The sequence below is a fragment of the Numenius arquata genome, chromosome 12, assembly GCF_964106895.1.
Source record: "Numenius arquata chromosome 12, bNumArq3.hap1.1, whole genome shotgun sequence".
In the NCBI taxonomy this organism is placed as follows: domain Eukaryota; kingdom Metazoa; phylum Chordata; class Aves; order Charadriiformes; family Scolopacidae; genus Numenius; species Numenius arquata.
The window spans coordinates 11,067,202-11,089,214 of record NC_133587.1 but is presented as its reverse complement, the minus strand read 5'-3'; the positions used below and the strand labels follow the sequence as shown (position 1 = coordinate 11,089,214).

General features: G+C 41.6%; 1 protein-coding gene across 1 annotated transcript in view; it reads right to left on the bottom strand.

The window, feature by feature from the left end:
* Positions 1-22,013, bottom strand: part of STK4 (serine/threonine kinase 4) — a 47,831-nt gene that overhangs the window by 13,844 nt on the left and 11,974 nt on the right. The window contains exon 10 of the mRNA XM_074156824.1: positions 9,598-9,755. Within this exon, the coding sequence (XP_074012925.1) occupies positions 9,598-9,755 (158 nt within the window). The remainder of the gene's footprint in view (positions 1-9,597; positions 9,756-22,013) is intronic.

Here is a 22,013-nt window from a genome sequence, read left to right as displayed (position 1 = left end):
AGCTTGAGTTCTGAAGCTATCTGGTCGCTGAGGTTATTGAAATAAGAGCTAGGGCAAACCTCCCGGATACCCCGGCCATTGGAAGCAGCCACAGCCAACTGTGTCACTTTCTCTGGATGAGCAAGACCTCAAACACGCCTCACACATAATGAGACTCGCCCCTTCAAAGTCTCCTGGTGAGGTACACCCAGTAATTACACGCACCAAACAACACTGGCAATAAGAAGCATCAAGATTTTCCTGCAGGTTTTATAGTAAAGCAAGAAGAGGGTGAACAAAGGCAAACACACCAGGTCCAGAAGTCAGAGCCGAGGTAACTTCGCTCCTCCAAAGTACTTCATTTCAGGCACTTGCCTGGATGAGCCCCTGCCCACTGGAAAGTAATCACAGAGGCTTGATGGAGACTTTATCCCCAGGCCTCTCCCTTATGGTCCAGAGACTCCACCCTCCAAGAGGCAACACAGAGCAGTTCCATTAGGTTCCTTACACAAAGAGTCCCCAAAAGGAACCCATTTTGCTGCAGATGAAAAAAACCTGGACAAGCTTGTCTTTTTAAGCCACATTACCCTTTACAAACATTTGTACTGACAGATGAGTTGCAAGAAGATTTTAGAAGCATTTCAAATAAATCTCGTTTGAGCAGCAGTGTTCTTTCTTTAAGGGAGATGCTCTGCCAAGAACACGCCCAGCCTTGAAAACAGATCTCAAGGCGTAACAAGGCTCAAACAGGTTTTCTAAAGAATTCGGTATGCTCAGAGATTTTTCCAACGTCACACCTTCAATTATTAATTCCTCTTCCCTTTCTCCCAAAGCAGAAATGCACGTTACAGCCTGACCTTAAACACACAGCAGCAGCAGAACAAATCCCATGATCAAAGAGCCTGGCTGAAGTTCTGTTGGTTACTCAGCTCATCCACAAAACTTTCAGTCAACGTCTCAGCTGATTAAATGCTACAGCAGCAAATGGGCCTCAAAGATAGTCCAGGATGTTGAATTTACAAGTCTGAATACTCTCACAGAAAGTTGATTTCAGGTTGCATTATTTCAGTCTCCATTAAGGGCTATGACCTAAGCAATTCAACACAAACAACAGCAACTCATTTTACTTCCCACTCACCACAAGTTTCATTTAAAAGCCTTATATCACAGAAGGCCTGCTATATACAGAAATATAGCAAAAATGAAATTTTGACAGCAAGTTGTGGCAATAAGTGCTTCGCAATCAATGTCAGTATGCACCAAAGTGAAAGCAGGCGGTGAACAATGACCCTGTTACCAAATGTAAGACAGCAGAAATCTATCCTCTTCCGCAACAGACAGAAGAGTCAAACCACCAAACCACCTTTCTCCAATTTCAAATATCACTAACAAATCTTAAAACCAAATGTGGTATCTTCTGGGTTGGTGTTTTTTTGGGTTTGTTTTTTTTTTGGTTGTTGTTATAATAGGAATTTAGAACAGTTTATAAAACCTACATACATTGAGCTTGCTGTAAATCCCACTAGTGGCTTGAAGCAGCCATGAAGTTGAGGTTTGCAGTAAGGTTCAGAGCGCCTTCATTATGATAACGTTACAAAAGATTCAAGACCACTTAAACAATAAAAGAGATAAACAAGCTGTTCCTGGGCTTATTTTTAAAAAGACTGTATGTTTGATTACAACGTGACAAAATGAACCATTTTTCCTTAATAAAGATGCCTCTAGTTAAAAGCATTTGCTGGGAAGAACACCCCAAATATGCTGAAAAGGTAACGCTGAGAAGAAACACATACAATTACCAGAGCTTTAAAAATTCTTGGCAGATGGCTGAAGGAAAAAAAAAAAAAAAAAAAAGGAAATCCATTTAAGGGACTTCAATGTTATGAATCAAGGCAGGTGACATTTAAAACCAATGAATAAAACATCACAAAATCCTGTGTCTTTATAAATCATACTTCACACTGGAAATTACAGGTAGGTACTACACTTTAAGATCTCTCTCATTTAGCAGGAGATACCGTGGAGTTTGGAAATTAATAGCTGTCTATTCCAGACTGCTTCTGTTGTCAGAAAAATATTCTTTTATTAGAGTCTGTTTTTTTCCCCCCCAAAATTATGGTCTGATTGCTCTCCCATTGAACGAAAGCTTTAGTTTAGATTCAGCAGAGCACAAACAAGTTTACTTGTTTCCCAACTAGGAATCAGCCCCAGCTTCACAGGACCTAGACAGGGTGATCTATCAGCCATCCCAGATCTGGCTTTCTCTCTCAAACTGATGAATGCCCCAGCATGTAAGTTGACTTTACGATCAAAGTAAGACTATTGGAAGAAATCAGTGCCTGAGAAGTAATTTTTATTCCAGCCACCACTGGGAAAAAACGAGTTGATGATAGATGAAGGGAAGAAACTTTTGGACAGAGAAATCCCTGAAGATTCACTCAAAGTGTTTAGTTTAGTCTTGGAAAAAATGCTATTGAAAAAATTTCTGCTTTAAGCAAACATTTTTTTTTCTTCTATGCAAAACCATACATATTCAAATGAATATTTGGAACAGTCAATCTTCATTCATCACACAAGGGTCAGAGTAACTTGCTCTCTTAGAAAAGAAAGACTGGATTGCAAGTTTCCTAATAATTCAGTAGAAGTCTCAAGATTATTTGGTTCTCAAATAATCCCATTTAAATGACGTGTAAATGTACATACTCTAATATAGCTTTTTTTGCTCCTTTCCAAATGGACAGACTTCCTGGAGTCTTAGTAACCAGCTCAGATTATTCACTTGAATAATTTGGATGGGGGAAAGGAGGAATAGAAAGATTAGTGTAGAGGCGGAACCTGACACCTTTACCAAGCTGCTTAGAATACAGAAGTCAAAAGAAGATAAAGCACAAGGGATCACAGTAGAGTCAGGAAATTCCATAAAATGATAAACTATAAAAAGCCACACAACAGCAGCTTACGCATATAATACAAGTACTTTTCTTCTAGTTTCTGCCCCAGCCATGTATCCTCAGCACGCCTTCTTCCTACTGCTAGTAAAGACCCAAAGCCCAATTCCAATTATTTAGCCTGTCATCATTTTCAACGCCTGCAACTGAACAGAAAATACTCCAAAGTTTTGAATCGATCCAACTTTCAGAAGGACAGACAAAAGGCAGTAAAGCTATAGAGTATAGAGCATCAATATTAGATTGCTAATAAATGCTATCCAAATGAATGTTCAAGAGAAACCAAAGACATTGAATGTTCCAGGTACCGGTAGACAACAAGCTGTTCACAAGACAAATGACACCTTCACAGACAGAATACAATAAACTAGAGACTCTGGTCATTGTAAAGCAGAACGTGTTTACTGTTATTGATAAGCAATAAATCACTTGCCCTCTAACAGTTCCTCCCTATAAATCACTTCCAATGAGAGAAACAGATGGTTCCAGTATGCAGCTGGGAAAAGAAATATACTGTGCTGAGAGATCTCCATTTTTAATGGTAGTCGTAGGGTGGTGTAGGGGAAGCTGCAGGGTGATGCGAGAGACGTGACACCGTGCACTGCGAGATTCCAGCTGCAGCTTGTGCAGATTCACGGCCGGGCTGGGCAGCAGAGAGAGCTGTAGCATCCATCCCTCGCCGCACTGCCCTGGGCTGGAGGGCATCCCGCAGCCATCCATCCTGGCTGCCATCCCCACCGCCTGCACCACACCTCACATGCCTAAGTAGATGCTGATCTGCAGGCAGTGTCAGGCTGGTGTCCACCAACAGACTCAAAAATACAATAGGATCCTAAGGCAATCTGACTTGCTTTGAAAGAATTAAGGTTTCTATAAACTTTTCAGTAAGAACTTCAACCTCCTCCTATCACACCAATACCTAATTTGTCTAATGAGAAGGAAAAGGATTCACATTCATGATTTCACCACAAAACAGCAGTCATTTGTCCAACTGAACAAGCTGAAGACACCATTAGACTAACACACTTCCCTTTTCTGCTGGTAAAGATACCAGAAGTTATTTTACTTATTTATTATAATTACTTTGTTCCCAATGTAGTGTTTCAAACTACTAAGTAAAAGCATAGAAATGAGAACGTTAATAAAAACCCGTATATCCCAGATAAGAGCAGCATAATGAAACACTGTCTCAGTAAACAGAAAACTATATTTTTCTTTAGTACTTCAAGAAAAGAAATTAAACCTCCACTCAGCTAAGAGGAAGGCTCACTTTCATTTATGTTATACTTATAAAAAAGAAAGATCTAAGCAGTAGCTGTTAAAAGTTCTGGGCTAGAAGCTGCTTACAGACAGAGACACACAAAATATCATGGTTTCCCAGCAAGTAAGTGTAAATGGACATACAGTTATTCAAAGTTATTTAAAGGAGGCTGCAGCTGCAATACGAACTCGTGCAGCGCAGATAATTCAAGAACTCCAAAAGACGCGAATATACTTTTAGAAACTGGACTTCATTAAAATGTAAGTGTTTTCTTGATGTTTTGCTTCAACAGTTTGCTATTGCTTTGTCTCTTACCTGAACAAATTGCAATCACAAGTATGAAATATGTCACTGTTGCTCACTCCTTTGTCCCACTGGCTCGATGAAGCATCCAGCTCCCACAGCCTCTGGCTCCAAGGAGCCCCTGGCAGGACCCAGCGTAAGGCAGAGGAACCAAAACCAAAGACCACAGCAAGGGGTCTACAGCCACTTTTGAAACAAAGGTGCTTCATTTCAAAATGAGGGAATTTTAAGGAGCACAATCCATGGAGAAGTCTGGTATAGACAGCAAGCTGTGGCCCAAGCACTCTGGAAGCAAGCTAGACAAGTGGTTACTGGAAAGAGATCAGTAGCTGTGGGATCAAACCCAGCCCTTCCCGTAACACAGCAAAGTCCCTTCTCTGCCCATCTCTCTCTAGCAGATGGTGTACACAAGAACTGATGCTTGTACACGAGGGCTCCGAGGGCTCTGACTCTGCAGCCCTGACAAAAGTGGCAGCTGATCAGCACCTTCATTCTTCCCGCCAATTAGACACAATTAACACCTCCTGCTCACCCTCCCTTCTTTTGCCTTGCAAAAATTTCAGAAGCAACAGTTCTGCTGCTTGTAGGACAGTCTTCCCCAGCAGCAGAGAAACAGACGACACTGCACTCAAAAGTGATAAAGTCTGTTTTGGAGCTAGGGGAAATCACACCAATCTCTCCTGTCCAACGAAATCCCCATCAGCAGCCAACGAGATGCTTCTCCAAGGGAGCTAAAAAGATGAAGTAGTGCAGAGACCAGCAACTCCCAGCACGGAGCCACAGAACCTGAAACACAGGTTTGCTCACAGCAGACTGAAGCGTGGTGAACCTGCAAACAAAGGCCATGACAACAGCCACCTTCCACAGTCACCAGAGAGATCTAGTGTGTCTGCTCCTCCTTCTTCTGCAAACCTTGACACTTTCAAAGATGCATGTTAACTTTATTTTTGTAAAGAAAAAAGTTCTGCTCCAAAGTTTTTCTGCTTCAATGAGAAATCCTGCGAAAGCAGGTCCTCTTCATTAAGCCAAGGAGAAAGGACAGACCCAAACTAGTGGCTGTTGATAACTGTAGGAATAGGAAAGGTCTGATTCACCAAGAACTTCGCAGATGCGAACAAATCAAGGTCTTCCCAAAGGGAGCAGGACACTTCTTAGGAAAGAGACATAGACCTTATTTCTGAAGGTCAGCTTCCTTCCAGAGCTGCAGGAGCAGGATGGAGAGAAATGACTGCTGATGGCTGCAGATCCTCACCGAGGTCCTGCAGGTGAACGGCAACCCTTTCCTTCAAACGCTCAGCTATCACCTGGTGTACTCCCAGTGAAGCACAGGTAACAAGAGCAGCTAAAGACAACATAAAAGTGTCTGTACCAATTAAACTCTTGACAGGCTGCCTTACACAGGCCAGGGATGGTCGGCAGATACACAGGTGCCAGAAGCAAAAAAGCCCTGGAGCAAACAGCTCCAGCTCCTGATGTAAAGCCCGCGGAAAGACTTGGTGTCCTGCAATGCTCTTGCTCTAACGCCTGTTAAAAGTTCAGGTCCTATTTGACTGCACATCCAAAACGAGCCCCTAGGATACTTAATTAGCATAGATTCACTGATATACGAAAAATCATAAATTAGAGTTACAGCAAAACCTAAGCTCAACACCACAAGTATTAGAAAAACAGGAGGTGCATCACAATGGCAAAATTCAAGATTGACAGGGATCTACCACCACTCATTTTTGCCAGTGAACCCACACTCATGAAACAAAAACAAAAAGATTTCAGTCTTGTCATAGCTACCATAAGCCATGAATGCCTGGAACCTGCTAATTTGCTAACGAAATAAGCTTTCAATAAAATGATTAGGGATATAATACACAACATTCATGACTGGATGATCCACAAATACACGCTACAATAGGTTTGGCAAGACTGAAGGCCTTTCAAGCAGGGTCAGAATAAAAACCAAAGCGATCCCACTTTAGCCACAGGTGATATTAGAATACTGACCTGCTCAGAGCAGTTTAAGAGGCTTGTAAAATAGGAATAAGCAAAGAGTTTGTTGTGTCTAAGGGCAGGAAACACTGTACAACTAGTTTGGCCATATGTTACAGTGCTACTGAAAGATTAAAGTGAAAAAATGTATGACATTGTCTAAACAAATCTACCATTATTAATTTAAGTCTGTGTAACAGTACGCAACTAATGTTCACTGGCAAAATTAAATTCAACTACAAAAATTTTGAGATCTGATTATGGCAATTAGGAATCCTACATACAATGCAGCCTGCCCATTAACAGCCCACCCCTGCAGCATTTTCCTATCAGAGCTTGTTATATTCTTCCCGAAAGCAAGATTTTTTGCCCATAGTTAGTACTTCCCCCCCCCCCCGGTTAAATAAATCATAATGTTCTTGAAAACATTTTTTGTAATCAAGTGGGGCTTAAGTCTTTAGAGATCCTTGTTCAAACATGAGCAGGGATTAACATTAACATTATCGGGCATTGACTAATCAGTTAATAATAACTTCTACCTCAGAAATCCAAGGCTGGAAATCCACTGGGTTCACACCAACTCAGACCACAACCAGGAATAGCCAGAGCATCACATTGGGGAGGAATGGAGTTCATCACCTTTCACAAGAGGATCTCTGGGTTTTCAGCTCTGCGGTGGATGGGGCTGACTCGATCTAGCCCTTATCTAACATGACATGGCCATTGTGATATAAATAGTGTCTTACTTGCCTGCTTCGGAGGAACAATGTTAATCCAGAAAAGGTCAAATGGTTTTGCCACAGGGGAAAAGAGCAAAAATCTTTTGTAATTTAATATTGCCCTTTGGTTTTTTTTCTTAGACAAGAGAAGACTCCAGGTGCTAGTCACACAGGAGGAAGAGGAATACAGAAGACAAGGCATATTTACCTAGTCTGCAGTAGCACAAAGCAATAATATTTCAATCATTTCTTAAGGCCCAGGAGGAGCTAGCATTCACCCAGCATTTCGCTGATCTCATCTTTACTTGGAATCCTTGAAACTCTACTGGCAACGTCTGCTCAAACCTGCCTACTTTGACAATGCAGAAATAAGTCATAGCTGCAGGCAAGTATGGGACAGATGTACTTGATGCACCTACTAGCGAATGTGTATTTTCTTATTCCACAATGGTTACTGCATTGATGCTTTCAATCAATAAACATGACTTTTACCCATAGCTAGCCAAATTGATCTATTTTCAGCAAAATAGGAAAAATACCCAGTTTTAAATCTCTGAACACATTACACAACCTGAGGTTGCTCCTACTAACGCTCAGATAAGCGTTATACAAATACCCACATGTATTTCTTAAGGTTGCTATCAAGCATTTTCCTCATCCTACAGAAAAGAAAGTAGCTCTGCTACAAAATTTGCATGCAAGACGGGCTAGTGCATTCATACACAGTTGAACTAGAGATATACATACAGCCAGGAAGCGGAATTTCTACAAATTACTACATGAAGGTGACCCAAAGTCGGATTTATTGCTAGCTTTTATCGCTTGCTTTTATTGCTTCCAGCACACTCGTAATCTATGCACAGGGCGATACTTCAGTACTCATGGAAATCAGTAAACAAGGTTGCAGGCATGTCAAACAGTTGCTTTGCACATTCTAAAAATATTTGTAGGTCCTGTTTGCTAGAAAGGCACCGACCTTTCCTTGTGTCATCCGCGCTCACCGAGTGCAGCCTGCACCTACAGCTCGCGGTGCGCAGGGTGGAACACATCCTACTCGCTGGAAATAAGGGTAATTGCTAAACGTGTTATCAACCAAATTAGAAAGTAAAATAATCACAGCAAATTTCCCCTTGGGCCATTTTCTGCAGACTACAAAAGACTTCTAAGATACTCCAAACCAGCCCGTCTTTCCTGGGAAATACCACACATTGAAAAATAATTGTTTATCATTAAATTAAGTAACAGCACGTAAGGTGAGTGAGATAAACAGAGCATCTGACTCAACTGGAATCGTGTTTGGCCCAGACCCTGTGATACCCAGGCAGCTTGCAGGTTGTTTTTTTGCAAAACATGTTTATGCAGTGGCTTTAAGCCTCCAGGCTAAACATAATGTAGCGCAGAGGGCTATGAGAGAGAAGGCAGCAGGTCCCCCCCGCTCACCATCCTTTTCGGTCTAAATAAGAGAATCTGAGATGCAGCAGCAAAGACAACAAAATGTATGTAACAGCAGTAGCCTATACAATCTGCACAAAGAGAATGAAAGGCTCCAGCTATTATTCCAGTCTTAAAGAAAAGCATCTCCTCGAGTCGTGACTGGCAGAGAGATTTCGCTTTCCACGCTGCTTTGTGAAGGTGGAGTGAATCTCAGCAGCTCCGGAATGCGGCGTGACAACCTGAACCCTGGGCAGCACGAACAGACATCGTAAGGGTGCACAGCGCACTCAGAGCAAAAAGCGCTTGCAGTGAAATACCATTGAAAGAAAATGCAGCATTCAGCAGCGCAGGCATCTTCCCGCATTTTGAACTCAAACCAGAAATTTTCCATCCTCACAAAAAAAATTAAATCCAATTTATAAGTAATAGATCTTTCTTTGGGCTTCTGAAAAGTTCCTGAAAATTCTGAGCATGTGAACCTTAGTTAGGAAGACTGAAATTGAGGATTTGAAAAAGAAATGAAGACAAGCTCAACGTTTATATAATAAAACAAAACCTAGTGCCAAAGCTTGAGAAAAACAAGGAAATTCAGTGGTTCTAACACTGCTTTTTGTCAAACGCTGTACATTCAGGATCTGCATTTTCCAACTGCCATCTGGAATTCTTTTTTTTTTTTTTTTAAATGCATAATGGGAAGTAAAGCAAGATCGCTTGTACCTTCATGTCCTCAGGCTTTTTTGCTCTTTTGTTTGCTTTTAAACAAGGACAGTATACAGATAATGACTGGTTACGATTACCGAGAAATACCTAAAGAAAATGAGTTTTTCAAAATGCCCCATCCAAATACATTAGCAATTAGAATCTCCTCAAGTTTCCATTAGTCTGTCAAAACAAGAAATGATCTTACAGCAGCTCTGACTAAAACTCTTAAAGATTGTCACATTGATTGAATTTCAAAGTATAGACTTACAAATTCATAGTCTCCATCCTGTGGTACTTTCCAATCAGATGAATTTTTTGTCTGGCCAGACACATTCTTCCCAAAGCTATTGATTTGATTCTCCTTCTCCTTCTGCTCAAAATATTCAAGGAACGATGGTTTGGCTGGCTGCATCGTTTCATCTCTCCCTGGAAATATTAAAAATAGAAAAAAATAGTTGTTTTGAAAAAATATATTTTCGGTTATACTGCTTTACATCAGACCCAAAAGCGATTTTATTTTTTTAGCACACACTAAATCACATAGTACTGCTAAAGTACTATTTCTTTCAGCAGCTTTTCAGACATAAAACTGATTGTACAGCAAGAAAACTGGAGAAGGGGAGCTCAGAGCCCACCAGACAAGAGACTATAACGCTGCAGGCCTTGGCCTCTGGACCTGCAGCCCGTCTATCAAAGCTCACTACCAGGCAACCGAGCTTCATCCACCAAATGCGAGAACTAAACTGTGACCAACTTGAGAGGTTGATTTGGTTTTTTTTTCATCCCAGCCAGGTTGTATGCTCTGCAAAACACGCAACATTCCCAAACTAAGCAGCATTGTTTTACAAGCAGAAACTCATCTCTGTAGTTATGAATGGAACAGTACTAAAGCGAGGCCTTCAAAGACCACATCTACCACACAAATATCACATAACTTGCCTTGGGTAGAAGTAGTCAAGTTCTATGTTTCTTGGGTAGAAAGGATTAATTTGGTTTGCAGAGCTTCTTTATAAACAGTCAGTTAGTAAGTTTTCAAATTTACTGCTCTAGTTTTCTTTTTGTAAGTTAATTCCTTGAAACATACTTTCTTAGTGGATTACTCGAATGAGCCAGAGATAAGAGACGAACCATTCAATTCTAGACTGCACTTAAGAAACGGGCAAAGGTCCACGGCAGGGGGTTGGAACTCGATGATCTTTAAGGTCCCTTCCAACCCGAATCATTCTATGATACAAAGAGAGACAGAGGAGTCAAAACAATCCCCTAAATACGAATACTTTGATTTTTAAGAGCAGGTCTCATAAGCCTCCCAAGCACCATTCTCAATAACAAAGAGCTCACCCAGACTGATGGGAGAAGAAAGGATACAGCCAAGAGCACAAAGCTTTAGCACAACTACATTTACATTATTCTCATTTGCCTAAATATTTTTTTAGAATGGGCAGAAGTTAACAGAAAAGGAAGATGGCTGCTGATCCACTAAGAACAACAAGTTCGTAAAACTACATTTTCATCAGGTGCCCAGGTACGTTGGGAAGTTGGTGGGATCAGGGATACAAGCACTAATGTATCCCTTCTTCCTTTAGCCATCGCACCATCCGAATCCCTGTTGATGTGATTTAAGCACCATAACATACATATAAATCTAGCAATTCATTCAGCAAACAGGTTTCCATCCCTGAAGGAAGAAACGCAGGGCCATAATTTCCCAGAACAAAGCAGATTCCCAGAGCTCTCTGGAGAGCGAGGAAGTGGGCTCCAGCCAACAAAGGCAGCTTCAGCTGCAGAGCCACAACAGCGCAATAGGGGAGGAAGCGATGAAAAGGGAGAGGACGAAAATAATGATTACTAACAGAGACCACATAAAAGCCAATACAGGCAGAAACCACAAAATTTAACTTCACAGCCAGTCAAGACCAAAAGGCCTTCCCTATCTCCAAGGGAAGATTTCTTTACTGGTACAACCAGTAAAGCATCACGTGCTGCCTGAGCTCCTCACCCTTAAATCTGGCCTGTCCTGCAAGTCACAGCGCAGCCAACACCTCGTCAAGAGTCTCAATCCAAAGGAATAGGCAGGTTCACACAGCAAACATGCTTTTCCAGGGCTGCACCCCCCCACCAAGACAGCCGCAATCACAGCTAGAGGCAGCTTAAGGCCACTGTGCTGCTCTTGGTGATAAAACCCTTCACAAAAACCTGTGAGCATAATGGAAGCAAGCACTGTAACAATACCTAGTAAAACAGGTTTGTTCCGATAAAATATGGTTCTCTAGACACTGGAGTAGGTTAATCATACTTGAAACATATATGTTTGTCAATGCAGAAACCATCATTTTCAGAAAGCAGGATTAGGACTAGACTTAACAGAAAACTACATCAGAACAGCCTAATTCTGGACAGCGGAAATAAGTTCGCTGTCCAATGCAACACATTTGAAATAAATATAATCTGTCAGGCAGGCGATCAACCGAAAGTTCAGAGCTTCAGACAAGCACACAGGGGACAGAGGCGTCCGTTGATGGGTTTGTGGGGTCTGTGTAATGCAGAGACTCTCCTACCAGAGGCAGGCTATCACAGGACAGTCCTCACTGAGGACATTCAGCAGTGCCTTCCGCTTGAAAAAATATTAGCTACCCTGGAAACCCATTAAGATTTAATCACAGAATATTATTCTTCCACATAAAATTGCCGTCCAGTGATCCAGAACTTCCCTGGCAGACTCTGCCTGATCCTCAGACAAATGTATGAATTCCTTGGTCAGCTACGAGATACTTGAGGAAGTTATTTGTCTACAGACATGTTAAATACAGAACAAATTTCCGCAAAGTAAGAGAAATCTTGGCAGGATATTTGGGTTGTGATACTGAGGGATGGGTGGTTCTACACAGCCTGAAATGTCATGATGCCTTTTGATAAAGCGCTGCCTCGTGCTGCCTCTCCAGGGTCAGCTAAAAGCTCAAGCAGGAACCAAAGTGCTTACACTTTCGCACGACAACAACTGGAGCGAAGACAAATTATTCGACCCCTGGCAGTAGTTCCCCTTTTTTTTTTTTAAAAAAAAAAAAACAAACAAAAACCTCATCATACAGAATTAGATCGAGAAAGACACCTTCAGACAGGCTGCATGAAGGTCAGTCAGGAAACACGTCCACGAAGTGGAGAACTGATTTGCTGTTGGGAATAATTACTGCAATACAATAGCAATCCAATTACTGCTAAGTGATAAAACATTTATTTAGACTGAGGTAAATACACCCTTTGTATTCTGCTGCAGTCCAGCCTGTTTGGAGCAGGAGGTAAGTTGTTATGGCCAAGCACGGCAATGTTTAACATCAACAAATTTTACAGAAATAGAGGAATTCATGACTACCCAGGCTAATGCAAACACAGCTTACTGACAGCCAGCCTAGGTTACAGTAATTTAGGCTTCCTAGGAGAGAAAAAAATAAGATCTAAATCACATGTGTGCTGTATGTTTTTTTTAAAAACGGTTGTTTGCAGCACAGGAGACTTGGAAAGCAAGTTCACTCCAGTGACACAGGCTTATCTGTTTTTTTTTTCATTTTTTCATTTTTTTTCATTTTTTTTCATTTTTTTTTTTTAGAAGACTGCTCGCTCATACCAGAGCTTAATTCAGAGTGGTCCTTTCCCTATAACTTGTATTTTACCAAGAAATGCAATATTTGTAAACAACTAGTTACGTCTACTGAACAATAACCTACTGTAGCATCACTGAATTGCTGAAAGGCATATCCAAACACAAGCTTTATTTAATAAAACTTCTGCTTTACGCAGAAATGAAACAGACAAAGAAGGAAGCCCGTGAAGTGGTGGTGGTAGCTTATAATCCTGAAGAGTACAACTGGATATTCAGCCCCATCAGTACAAGTGATGGAAAAGCTGGGGGGGCTGCAGGGGAAGGCTGCCAGGACACCAAAGGGCTTCCTGCCACGGGTGGGAGGGCAGGCGGTTTGTCCAGCCTGGGGAGGGCAGGAGGGGCTCTAGTTGTGGTCTTCTACCCCAACAGGCCACCAGAGCCCCGCTCTCCCCAGCTGAATGCAAGGAAGAACATTTTCCCAAGAGGGATGGTTGTGCAAGGGAGCAGGGCTGGAGGGGGCACGCACTGGGCTGGATTCAACACTGCACTTGGTCCCATCCATGGCACAAGGAACCAGACCGATGGCCTCCAGCCGTCCCTGCCAAGCCACTCTGAGTGTAGTGAGACCCTGGCCCAGGTTGCCCAGAGAAGCTGTGGATGCCCCATCCCTGGAGGTGTTCAAGGCCAGGCTGGACAGGGCTTTGAGCAACCTGGTCTGGTGAGAGGTGTCCCTGCCCAGGGCATCTTCATTTAGAGAGGGGTTGGGTTTTGTTTAAACTGCTTAAAATAGAGATTGCTAACTGGCAAACAAATACTGGAAAAAAGATAACATAAAATGAAAAACAGGCAAAATACAGATCCAAGAGGTCTGCGATGTTAGTTGCCGCTATGATCTCAGTAGGGGTGCGGATGCAGCAAGACCGACAGAAACGTTCCCGGAGACAGAGAGACGTTATACCAAATCAATTATCATCCCAGCACGACTGGATTTCTTTTCGTCAATCTTGGCACTTAACAGCAGTGTCATCTTTCCAAAGACGATCTGCTATTAATTCAACACAAGAATCACCCCACTATATCTTTTAAGGTTTTGATAACGGGCAGCTGAAGACAAAAATCGATCACTGCTATTTGCAGAAGCTGCTGAAAGATGACGCTGCACTGAATGTGTCTGTGCCAAAAAGCATTTAACTTCCTAGTTTTATAGGGTTAGACAAAAATATGAACATTTGACAGAAAGTGAGATCACAAGTGTGGCAGAGAAGAGAAGGTCACCCTGCGGTGACAAGAAAGGCTTCTCCATGCATTTATTTTGGAACCTAAGGAGTTGCTTGTAAGGATGAGCCGCGAGAGCTCCCCAGAGCCATTAACGGTCTACCATTTAGATACGCAGTCATCTTTTTAGGAGCTGTATTAATTACGCAAATGGAACAGCACAGCTCTGCTGGAGCAGGGCCAGCTGACTGCAGGTTTGGGCTAGCTGTGCAGAGCCCCAGGCACTGGGCGCCCAGCCCGCCGGGTGGTGAAGAGCAGAAGCCCTCCACAGAAAACTCATGAGCGCTGCCCGGTATAAAGTCATGCTTAGAAAAGCATAAGAACATCAGTAACGTTTTGTGTGAGAACAGAGAAAGATGTGAAACCAGCGGGTGCAAAGGTAGAGAATGCTGTAAACTGGCATCAACCACCATCCCCTTAGATATTGATTTTTAAAGGAGTTTACTGCCTTAGTAATAGCGTTACCCTTTCAGCGCTGGAAAGCATGAGTCCAGCTGCGGGGGTACCATGGAAATTGGGACAGTCCTCACCCGAAGCACAAAGAGCCCAGAAAAGCCAAAAGCCAACGGACAGATAGAGTCAGGGCACCGCAAGAGGCCGGTGAGGCAACATCAGCAACAGCCGGTGGCCTCGGCATACTGGATCCTCTCCTCTGCCAGGCTACAGCAAGGGCAGCTTTTAAGGAAAAACTTAAACAGTGTGCCCCCTCCCCAAAAATGTCACCAGTCTGAATAGTTGAGGGAATGGAAGATGTCAGTCTTAGTGACTGACTGCAGCACACAGACCTCTTCACATCACACAAAAGGTGGCAAAGAAGGTGTGGAGAGCCTTCAAGCCATTCATATTTCCATGTGATGCTGCAGAGAAAGTAGAATGGTCAAGAAGAAATAGCACAGTCAATTAAGCCAGCAAGAGATTTGCTTTTCTTTCCAGCAGTAAAGAATATCTGTGAAACCAGATCACTCGGCATCATCTAGTCCCAGAAATCAAAGCACTCAATTTGTTGATTTTGTCAAATTAGCTCTCACAATTGAGAACTTTCAGAAGCTCATGAGCTTCAAAGGACACCTTCAAAAGGAAAGTGGGATTTACAAAGTCCTTCTATCTATCTGAACAAGCTTGCTGAGTAATGAAACTAGAATTTCTGCTTGTCTCTAGAATTATTCTTCTTTACTCAAACTTAACAGCAGAAGAATCCCTGTTCTGTTATTCTTTCCTCTTGAAAGAGATTGCTATTATCTACCCTGGGTGAATATTCTAGAGTCACAAAGCTTGTCATAAGAGAGAGTAAGATAACTTCAAGAACACATTTTGTGTGCTCTTTACTCAAGTCTGGCAATACTGAAAACACGTATTCTTGAAGCCACGGTGAGAGATTTCCTGCCTTCTATCACAAAAATCAGAGCTAGAGCTGCGGCTGGGAACAGTCAGGACATCATGCTACAAATTCATCTATGAAGAAGGTAACAAATCAACAGCAATGAAGCGATCAGTTGCTAAATTAGCAGGATCAAACTCAAACGTGATACCTGGTACACATAGATGTATTTGTCAAGATGACATGAGTCTGCACTCTTTAGAAGGACAACCTCCTTCAGCTCTGAAGAATACTCATGTTTGCGAGTATGGAGTATCAGGAGCAACAAACTAAAAATTCTGAAGTTTATTTGTGCTAGGAAAGTGTCACAAATGCCCCGCACAAAGCCCAGGAAGATGCGTCCCTGTGAGTGGGAGCTCAAACCAGCTCTGCAGAGACACAGTGAAGAGCACTCCTGTTAACTTTAAAGAAAGCGGAGCTATCGCTGCCTTTAGTCAGACGTGACGCCAGAAAGGATCCCCTGGGACACACAGCACAGCCTTCTCCTATCCTATACAAGATAATATACTCCCTTTCACAGAGGGACCAAGATCTGTTGTAAAGCAGTTGGTTTGCTTTGTCTTTGCTGTTGACAGACTCGCTGTTCTCCTGAAGTTATGAACCCTCTCACTTCCAGTCCCAAGTTTATGGGCAGCCAGTGTATATGTGCTTGTCCTTGAGCAAGCCTCAGCTCTTCGGCGCTCAAACCATCCTCCTCTACAGCGTTCACCTTCCCTCCTTGCCCTTTTTTAATGATTTTTTTTTTTTTTTTTTAAAAAAAAAAAAAAAAAAAAAAAAAAAAAAGCTTTCTCATATCCAATGACATCTTTCATTTCAATGGTCCAAACGAGCACAGCCCTTTCACTGGCTGAGTCCCCAGCAGCCTGGGTGAGCTGCTGTCTGCTTTGGAGTGAATTATATACCTTTAAGGCTGAAAACGCTCACATTTAGGATGCACAAAACAGCGCCTGATGATTATGTGCAAGCAACACTTCATTAATATTAAATTTCAAATGCAATTACAGTTTTATTCAGGCTATTTCTTAGATATCACAGATGAACTTTAACAGCTGGACAGCATAATTTGTACAGTATGAACAGGACTGAGTCGTTTTATGCAGCAGAGCAGAGAGATACCAATTTATTCAACCAGAGCAAAAAGTGCTCCATCATTAATGAATTCACCCCATGGCAACACAAGCTGAGATTTCCTCACATTAAAAGCAGACCACATAACACTTCGTATCTATTGAAGCTTATGAGGACAAGCCTTTCCATAATTATGGCCTATCTCAAACTAAATCAAAGCAGAACATGCCTGACAGGTCCTGATATTAAGAAGGAGCTCCTAAATGACCATAAAAAAAAAAAAAAAAAAAAAAATCAATGCTAGGAATCCTAACTAATCTCTTTTAATGAATATAAAACATCAAAGCCATCTAAGGAAGAGTAGCAACACTCATCCAAAGCTGTGGTGTATATAATTTAAGACTCTTTCTGAACGAGGAGGAAATCCTCACAGTAATGAAAGCTTTTTAAGACCAGGTTACCTCCTTTTAGATCTCTTTCACATAAAAAATCAGAAAAGATTATACATGTAGAGCAGCTTTCTTCCTCCATCACAAATTTCCAGTGGACACCTACATCTTTCACCTCATTAGCTTGAATTGCTAATGTAGTCCAGCAACTACAGTACAGGACAGAGGCAGGGAGATGTGAAGGTGCATCAGGAAAAGAGTGGACATTTCATGCTCTGCATCCTCTGGCTCAGGTCCTGATGAATCTTAATGAGAAACAACCTCATCGACAGGGCTGGGAGTCTTCAGGTCCAGTGCCCCATGTGCAACAGCTCAGGCTCCCCGAGTGGCACGTATCCAACTCAGCATTTCCTAACACCCTTCCTGTTCATAACCCAGAAACTCATCTGTCATATTCACAACCCAAAACCTCATTATCTAGAGAGAACAGAAAACAACGTGGCAATGAACAGTTTGGGTTTTTTTCTGAAGCTTGAAAGTCTGCTGGTAAAAATGAATTTGGTTTAAAACTTCTGCGACTAAGGAATTTAAGAGTTTATAGTTTTCCTCCCTCCTGCTCCAGAGGAAAGCTTTCTCCATGGTTTATTTTGATCCAGTGGGAGGTGAGTTTATTCTTAGAAGAGACAGGTAGGTTACAGTTTGCCTGTACGTGCAAATATATGCATGTGTATAGGACAGAGATATACTTACTAAGTGATTTTCTACTACTCTGTCTCTTGCTTGAGTCTCCTGAAAGATGTTTTCTCCTGTATGCTATTCAGGACTCTGTTAGTCATACCTCCCATCTTCCTCAAGACAATGCTTCTGTACAGGAAAAAAAAAAATCCCCCTACTTTCTATCCCCCACCATCACAAACGTAGGGGTGAATAGTAACAAAGTGTTAGGAACAGCAAAAATAGCTGTGTTAAACACATAGATCTATTTCTCCCATTTCAGTGTCTCTGAAAATATAAGTATTAACAGATGATGAACTTTGCCTCAGAATTAAAGCTTTGCCAAACATTCAGGACAACCAAAGGTGGACAATCATCCAGCTTAGACCCCAGACTTGACTTTTCTTCACGCTTCAGTCTGCAAAGAACCAGTATTTCGATTGCTAAGACACCGCAAAGAAGTCTAGTAGCTCACCACTATTCCAACAGAAAACAACAAAACCTACAGCAAAAACCCAGCTACAAAAATGACAGCATCTACACTTCCCATCGCTCAAGAAAATTGTCTGCATTTCTGCACAACTTGATATTTTTAAACAAACTGTGCTGGCCATTGTTTATGCCAAGTTTGCCAGCAAGGCTGCTATTAAGATAAAAGTCAAAAAGTACCACAGCTGGAAGACTTATCTGTGAAGATTTATATTCTCTACATCTCAAGAGTGGCAGTATAATGCTTCTTACAGTCCGAGAAGAATTTAATCAATGTAGGTGTTTCTATAAACAGTGTGTTATTTAAATGCATAACGCTAAGAGTGTTTTATGGTCCGGTTATGCCTAAATGGACCAATTTATTTTAAACACAGAAATGCACCACTGGACATTAATAACACTAAGCTGTGGGAAACAGCTTTGAAGAGCTATTGCCTGCGCAGAAAGACAGAGGCAAAACACAGCCAGTATCTTTGACATACACATGATGTAAACCCTGACAAACTGGAGTTATTCTCTCCAGTACCTGCATTAGTGATTTGCATCTGCATTTTTTGGACAACTACTGATATTCCAGCACTTATAGCTACCTCAGCTACATACCAGTAATACTTTATTCAGTTATAATATTAATGCAATCACATAAACCTTCCGCATTCATTCTGCTGTCCATGTTACAGCTTTTATACTCATTGCTTTACATGAAAAATTACAGGTTAATTAGCGGAGACAAAAAGTTTCCTGAGTCTTGGCAGTAACACTTCTCTGGTTTAGGTTTCAGTGTCACCCACTGGATGTCTCACAAAGCCACCAAGACTAACAAGCTTACACTTAATCATTTTTCTAATAGGAAATTGCCAAGTTTGCATCTCAGCTCGTTTAATTTGCTAATGAAACCCAATCTCCCCTCAAAAGGGGAAATATCTTTGCAAAAGGACACAACCAGGCTTAGCAGCGTGGGCATGGTAGAAACATAACAAAACCCAAACCACCCCTAACTTTATTATAAGAATTAAGCCCAGAATTTTTTATTTTAAACATTCACAAACTACTAGGAATTTTTACCTACACATTACATTATCAAGGTAGAGGCAACTGCGTTAATTAGAGCTTCTGGTCTACCCCTGCAGCAGATGCTCTCCTGAATGTGTGCCACATTAACAAAAATCCCACACCCACAATTCTTCCAGCCTCTCCAGACCCCTCATTCACCTCCACCCAGAGACCAGACAGCCCGACTCATGCTGCTGTTGGCAGTTCTCCATCCTCCAGTGTTGTTTTATTTGGTGCTCAAACAAGCAAGAGGCATTTTAACATAGAAAATAAGACAGATTATAGCACTAGACAAACTAGATCCTATTTCACTTGGATCCGCTCGTATTGCAACGTCCAAGGAAGACAATATGTTTATCTGCTTTATTATGAAATTATGTTCCACTCATTTAAATCGAAGAGACAAGCTCATGCCAAGTTTCCACTAAAGACCAACAGCAAATAAAGCAGAAAAAGCAAAAAAGAGTAAAAAATGCCGTGTTATTTACTAGCACTATATATTCTCTCATAGGAAAATTAAAAAAGATGATTTCATACATATACACAGTACAAAAGTTATTCTGGCTCTCAAGCACAATGGAAATGTCTGTTATTACAAATGATTGTCCATCTATAGTTCTTCAGCTTCTTCCAAAGTTTTCCTGGAATAGTTTAACTGCAATCCATAAGTAATCTGTTAGCAATCGATTTATAAGTAAAATGTGTCGCAGCGCAATTTAGTATCTGCAGTTTCAGGCAATCACTTGAGTGCTTTCAAAATGCGTAACAGAATGTCAGAGTGACATTTTTAATGCTGCCTGGATATTTATATTGAGTGCCCAGAAAAAAGCCAAGCAAATGAAAGAATTTCAGCAAACAGAATTACAGCTCAATTGACTATTAAACAAAACTTCCCCTACAATGTAAAATACTAGAATTTAAGAACGTTTTTCCTCTGAGCCTGAAAAGTTATGAATTGATTTAAGCAAGAGTCACTTTCAAGGCTATTGGGAGTTGCTTGCTAGAAATTTCGAAGACAATCCTGTCTACAGAGTTACATTTCAATGTCCTATAAACACTTTTATCCTAAAAAGAAATAAAACCAAGCCAAAAACTGGCAAAGACACAGATTTATTTTTTAAATTAGGAGGAAGGGCTAGACCACTAGTGCAGAAGCCTGCAGTTAAAAAGCCCCAGACACGCAGGAAAGCTAAATTCTCCTACTAATGCCGTGCAAGAAAAAAAAAATTATCAGAACTTTTTTATTGACTTAAAACAGGTTTTACTGCAAGCCATAACACGTTGCCAAGTGAAATATAGACTTTAAAATTATGAATCAATGAAGCTTCTTCAAACTCAGTGGTTTTCAAGGATTATTACGTTTATGTTTAAGATTACAAAAAAGAACTTGCTCCAGAGAGTTCTGCAGCAGGCTGATGAGCTTCACTATTAAATTAATTTAACTGACCGTTAAGAGAATATAAATATGGAAACTGCAAGGAGTGAAGGAAAAGTTAAGTTCTTGTCTGGTAGAACCATTTTCATTAACATCAGGTTTCTTGGAATCAAGGTTCAAGTTATTCAACCTGCAGCAGAGGGAGCGCTAAGAACAGCTGGGTTTCACTGGACACTGCTGGGCGAAAACCACCGAGAGGGACACGGCTGTGGTGCCAACCAGCACCCAGGGGCTCCAACGCTTCCTCTGGAAGGCAGAGCTGCTCACACACTTTGGCCGCACGTCAGCTTGGAGTGCGGTCACACAGCAGCAGAACAGCGGGTTTAAGGAGTCTGAAGTCTAGGCGAGGTTAAAAGCAAAAACTCAACTTTCTAGTCATAGATCTAGAGCTCTGAGAGCTTGTTCTGGAGCTCCCTCTCGAGGTTACATACTACACTGTGTTAAAGACACTGCAACAGCCTCATAACCAATTCTACTCCAAATGAGAGCATGTCCTTGCAAAAGAGATACCATCAAAGGCATCTCCTCAAACCTCTGTACACTAGAGAAATAGAGGCTTTCAAGTTGCAATCTTAAAAAGATGGTGGGAAGATAAGGACATGTTAAACACAGGAAGATAAACTGAAGAGGTACTTTACATACACACCTTTGGGAGCGGGAGCAGCAGCACCACAGACAGCAAAACCTCTGTTATGGTGAAGCATGAAATGGAACAGACACACTGATGATGAGAAATTAACAGTGTTGTCTATTTGTAGAGAAATAGCAACTTCACCTGATTTATTTAAGGCCATTAACATGTCCCACTCTTTGGCTGACCTCTTAAGCTACTCTAAGCATCCCTCCGTCTCCTTGTTAGAGCTACTTTGTTCCACAAAACTCCACGGCATTGCTCCATCATCACTGACGCCACAAGCTGCTACACAGGCTGACACCTCTGGGTTTTTATGTGCTGAATCAGCATTTGCCAAAGTTTGCAAAACGCTTTGAACAGGTTCTTCTGAAATTTCACTCTCAAAACCAGCATCTTTCCACAAGCTCTAGAGGGCCCTCACATGGAAGAAGCTTTCAACATGGAAATTCCTGTGGAGAATTTTTTCCTCTCCCACAATAGCAAAAGGTTCAAAATCAGATGGCCAAGGAAGTCTTTGGAAGGAGAGACAGAGCCAAAAGAACAAGCCTTGCCTAGGATGGCCATATTTTACCACTGCTGAGCCCTCACTCAGCACTTTCCTCAGTCCTTGAGCAAACATCCGCGCTGGCCAGGCTGAGTCATCTCCGACTG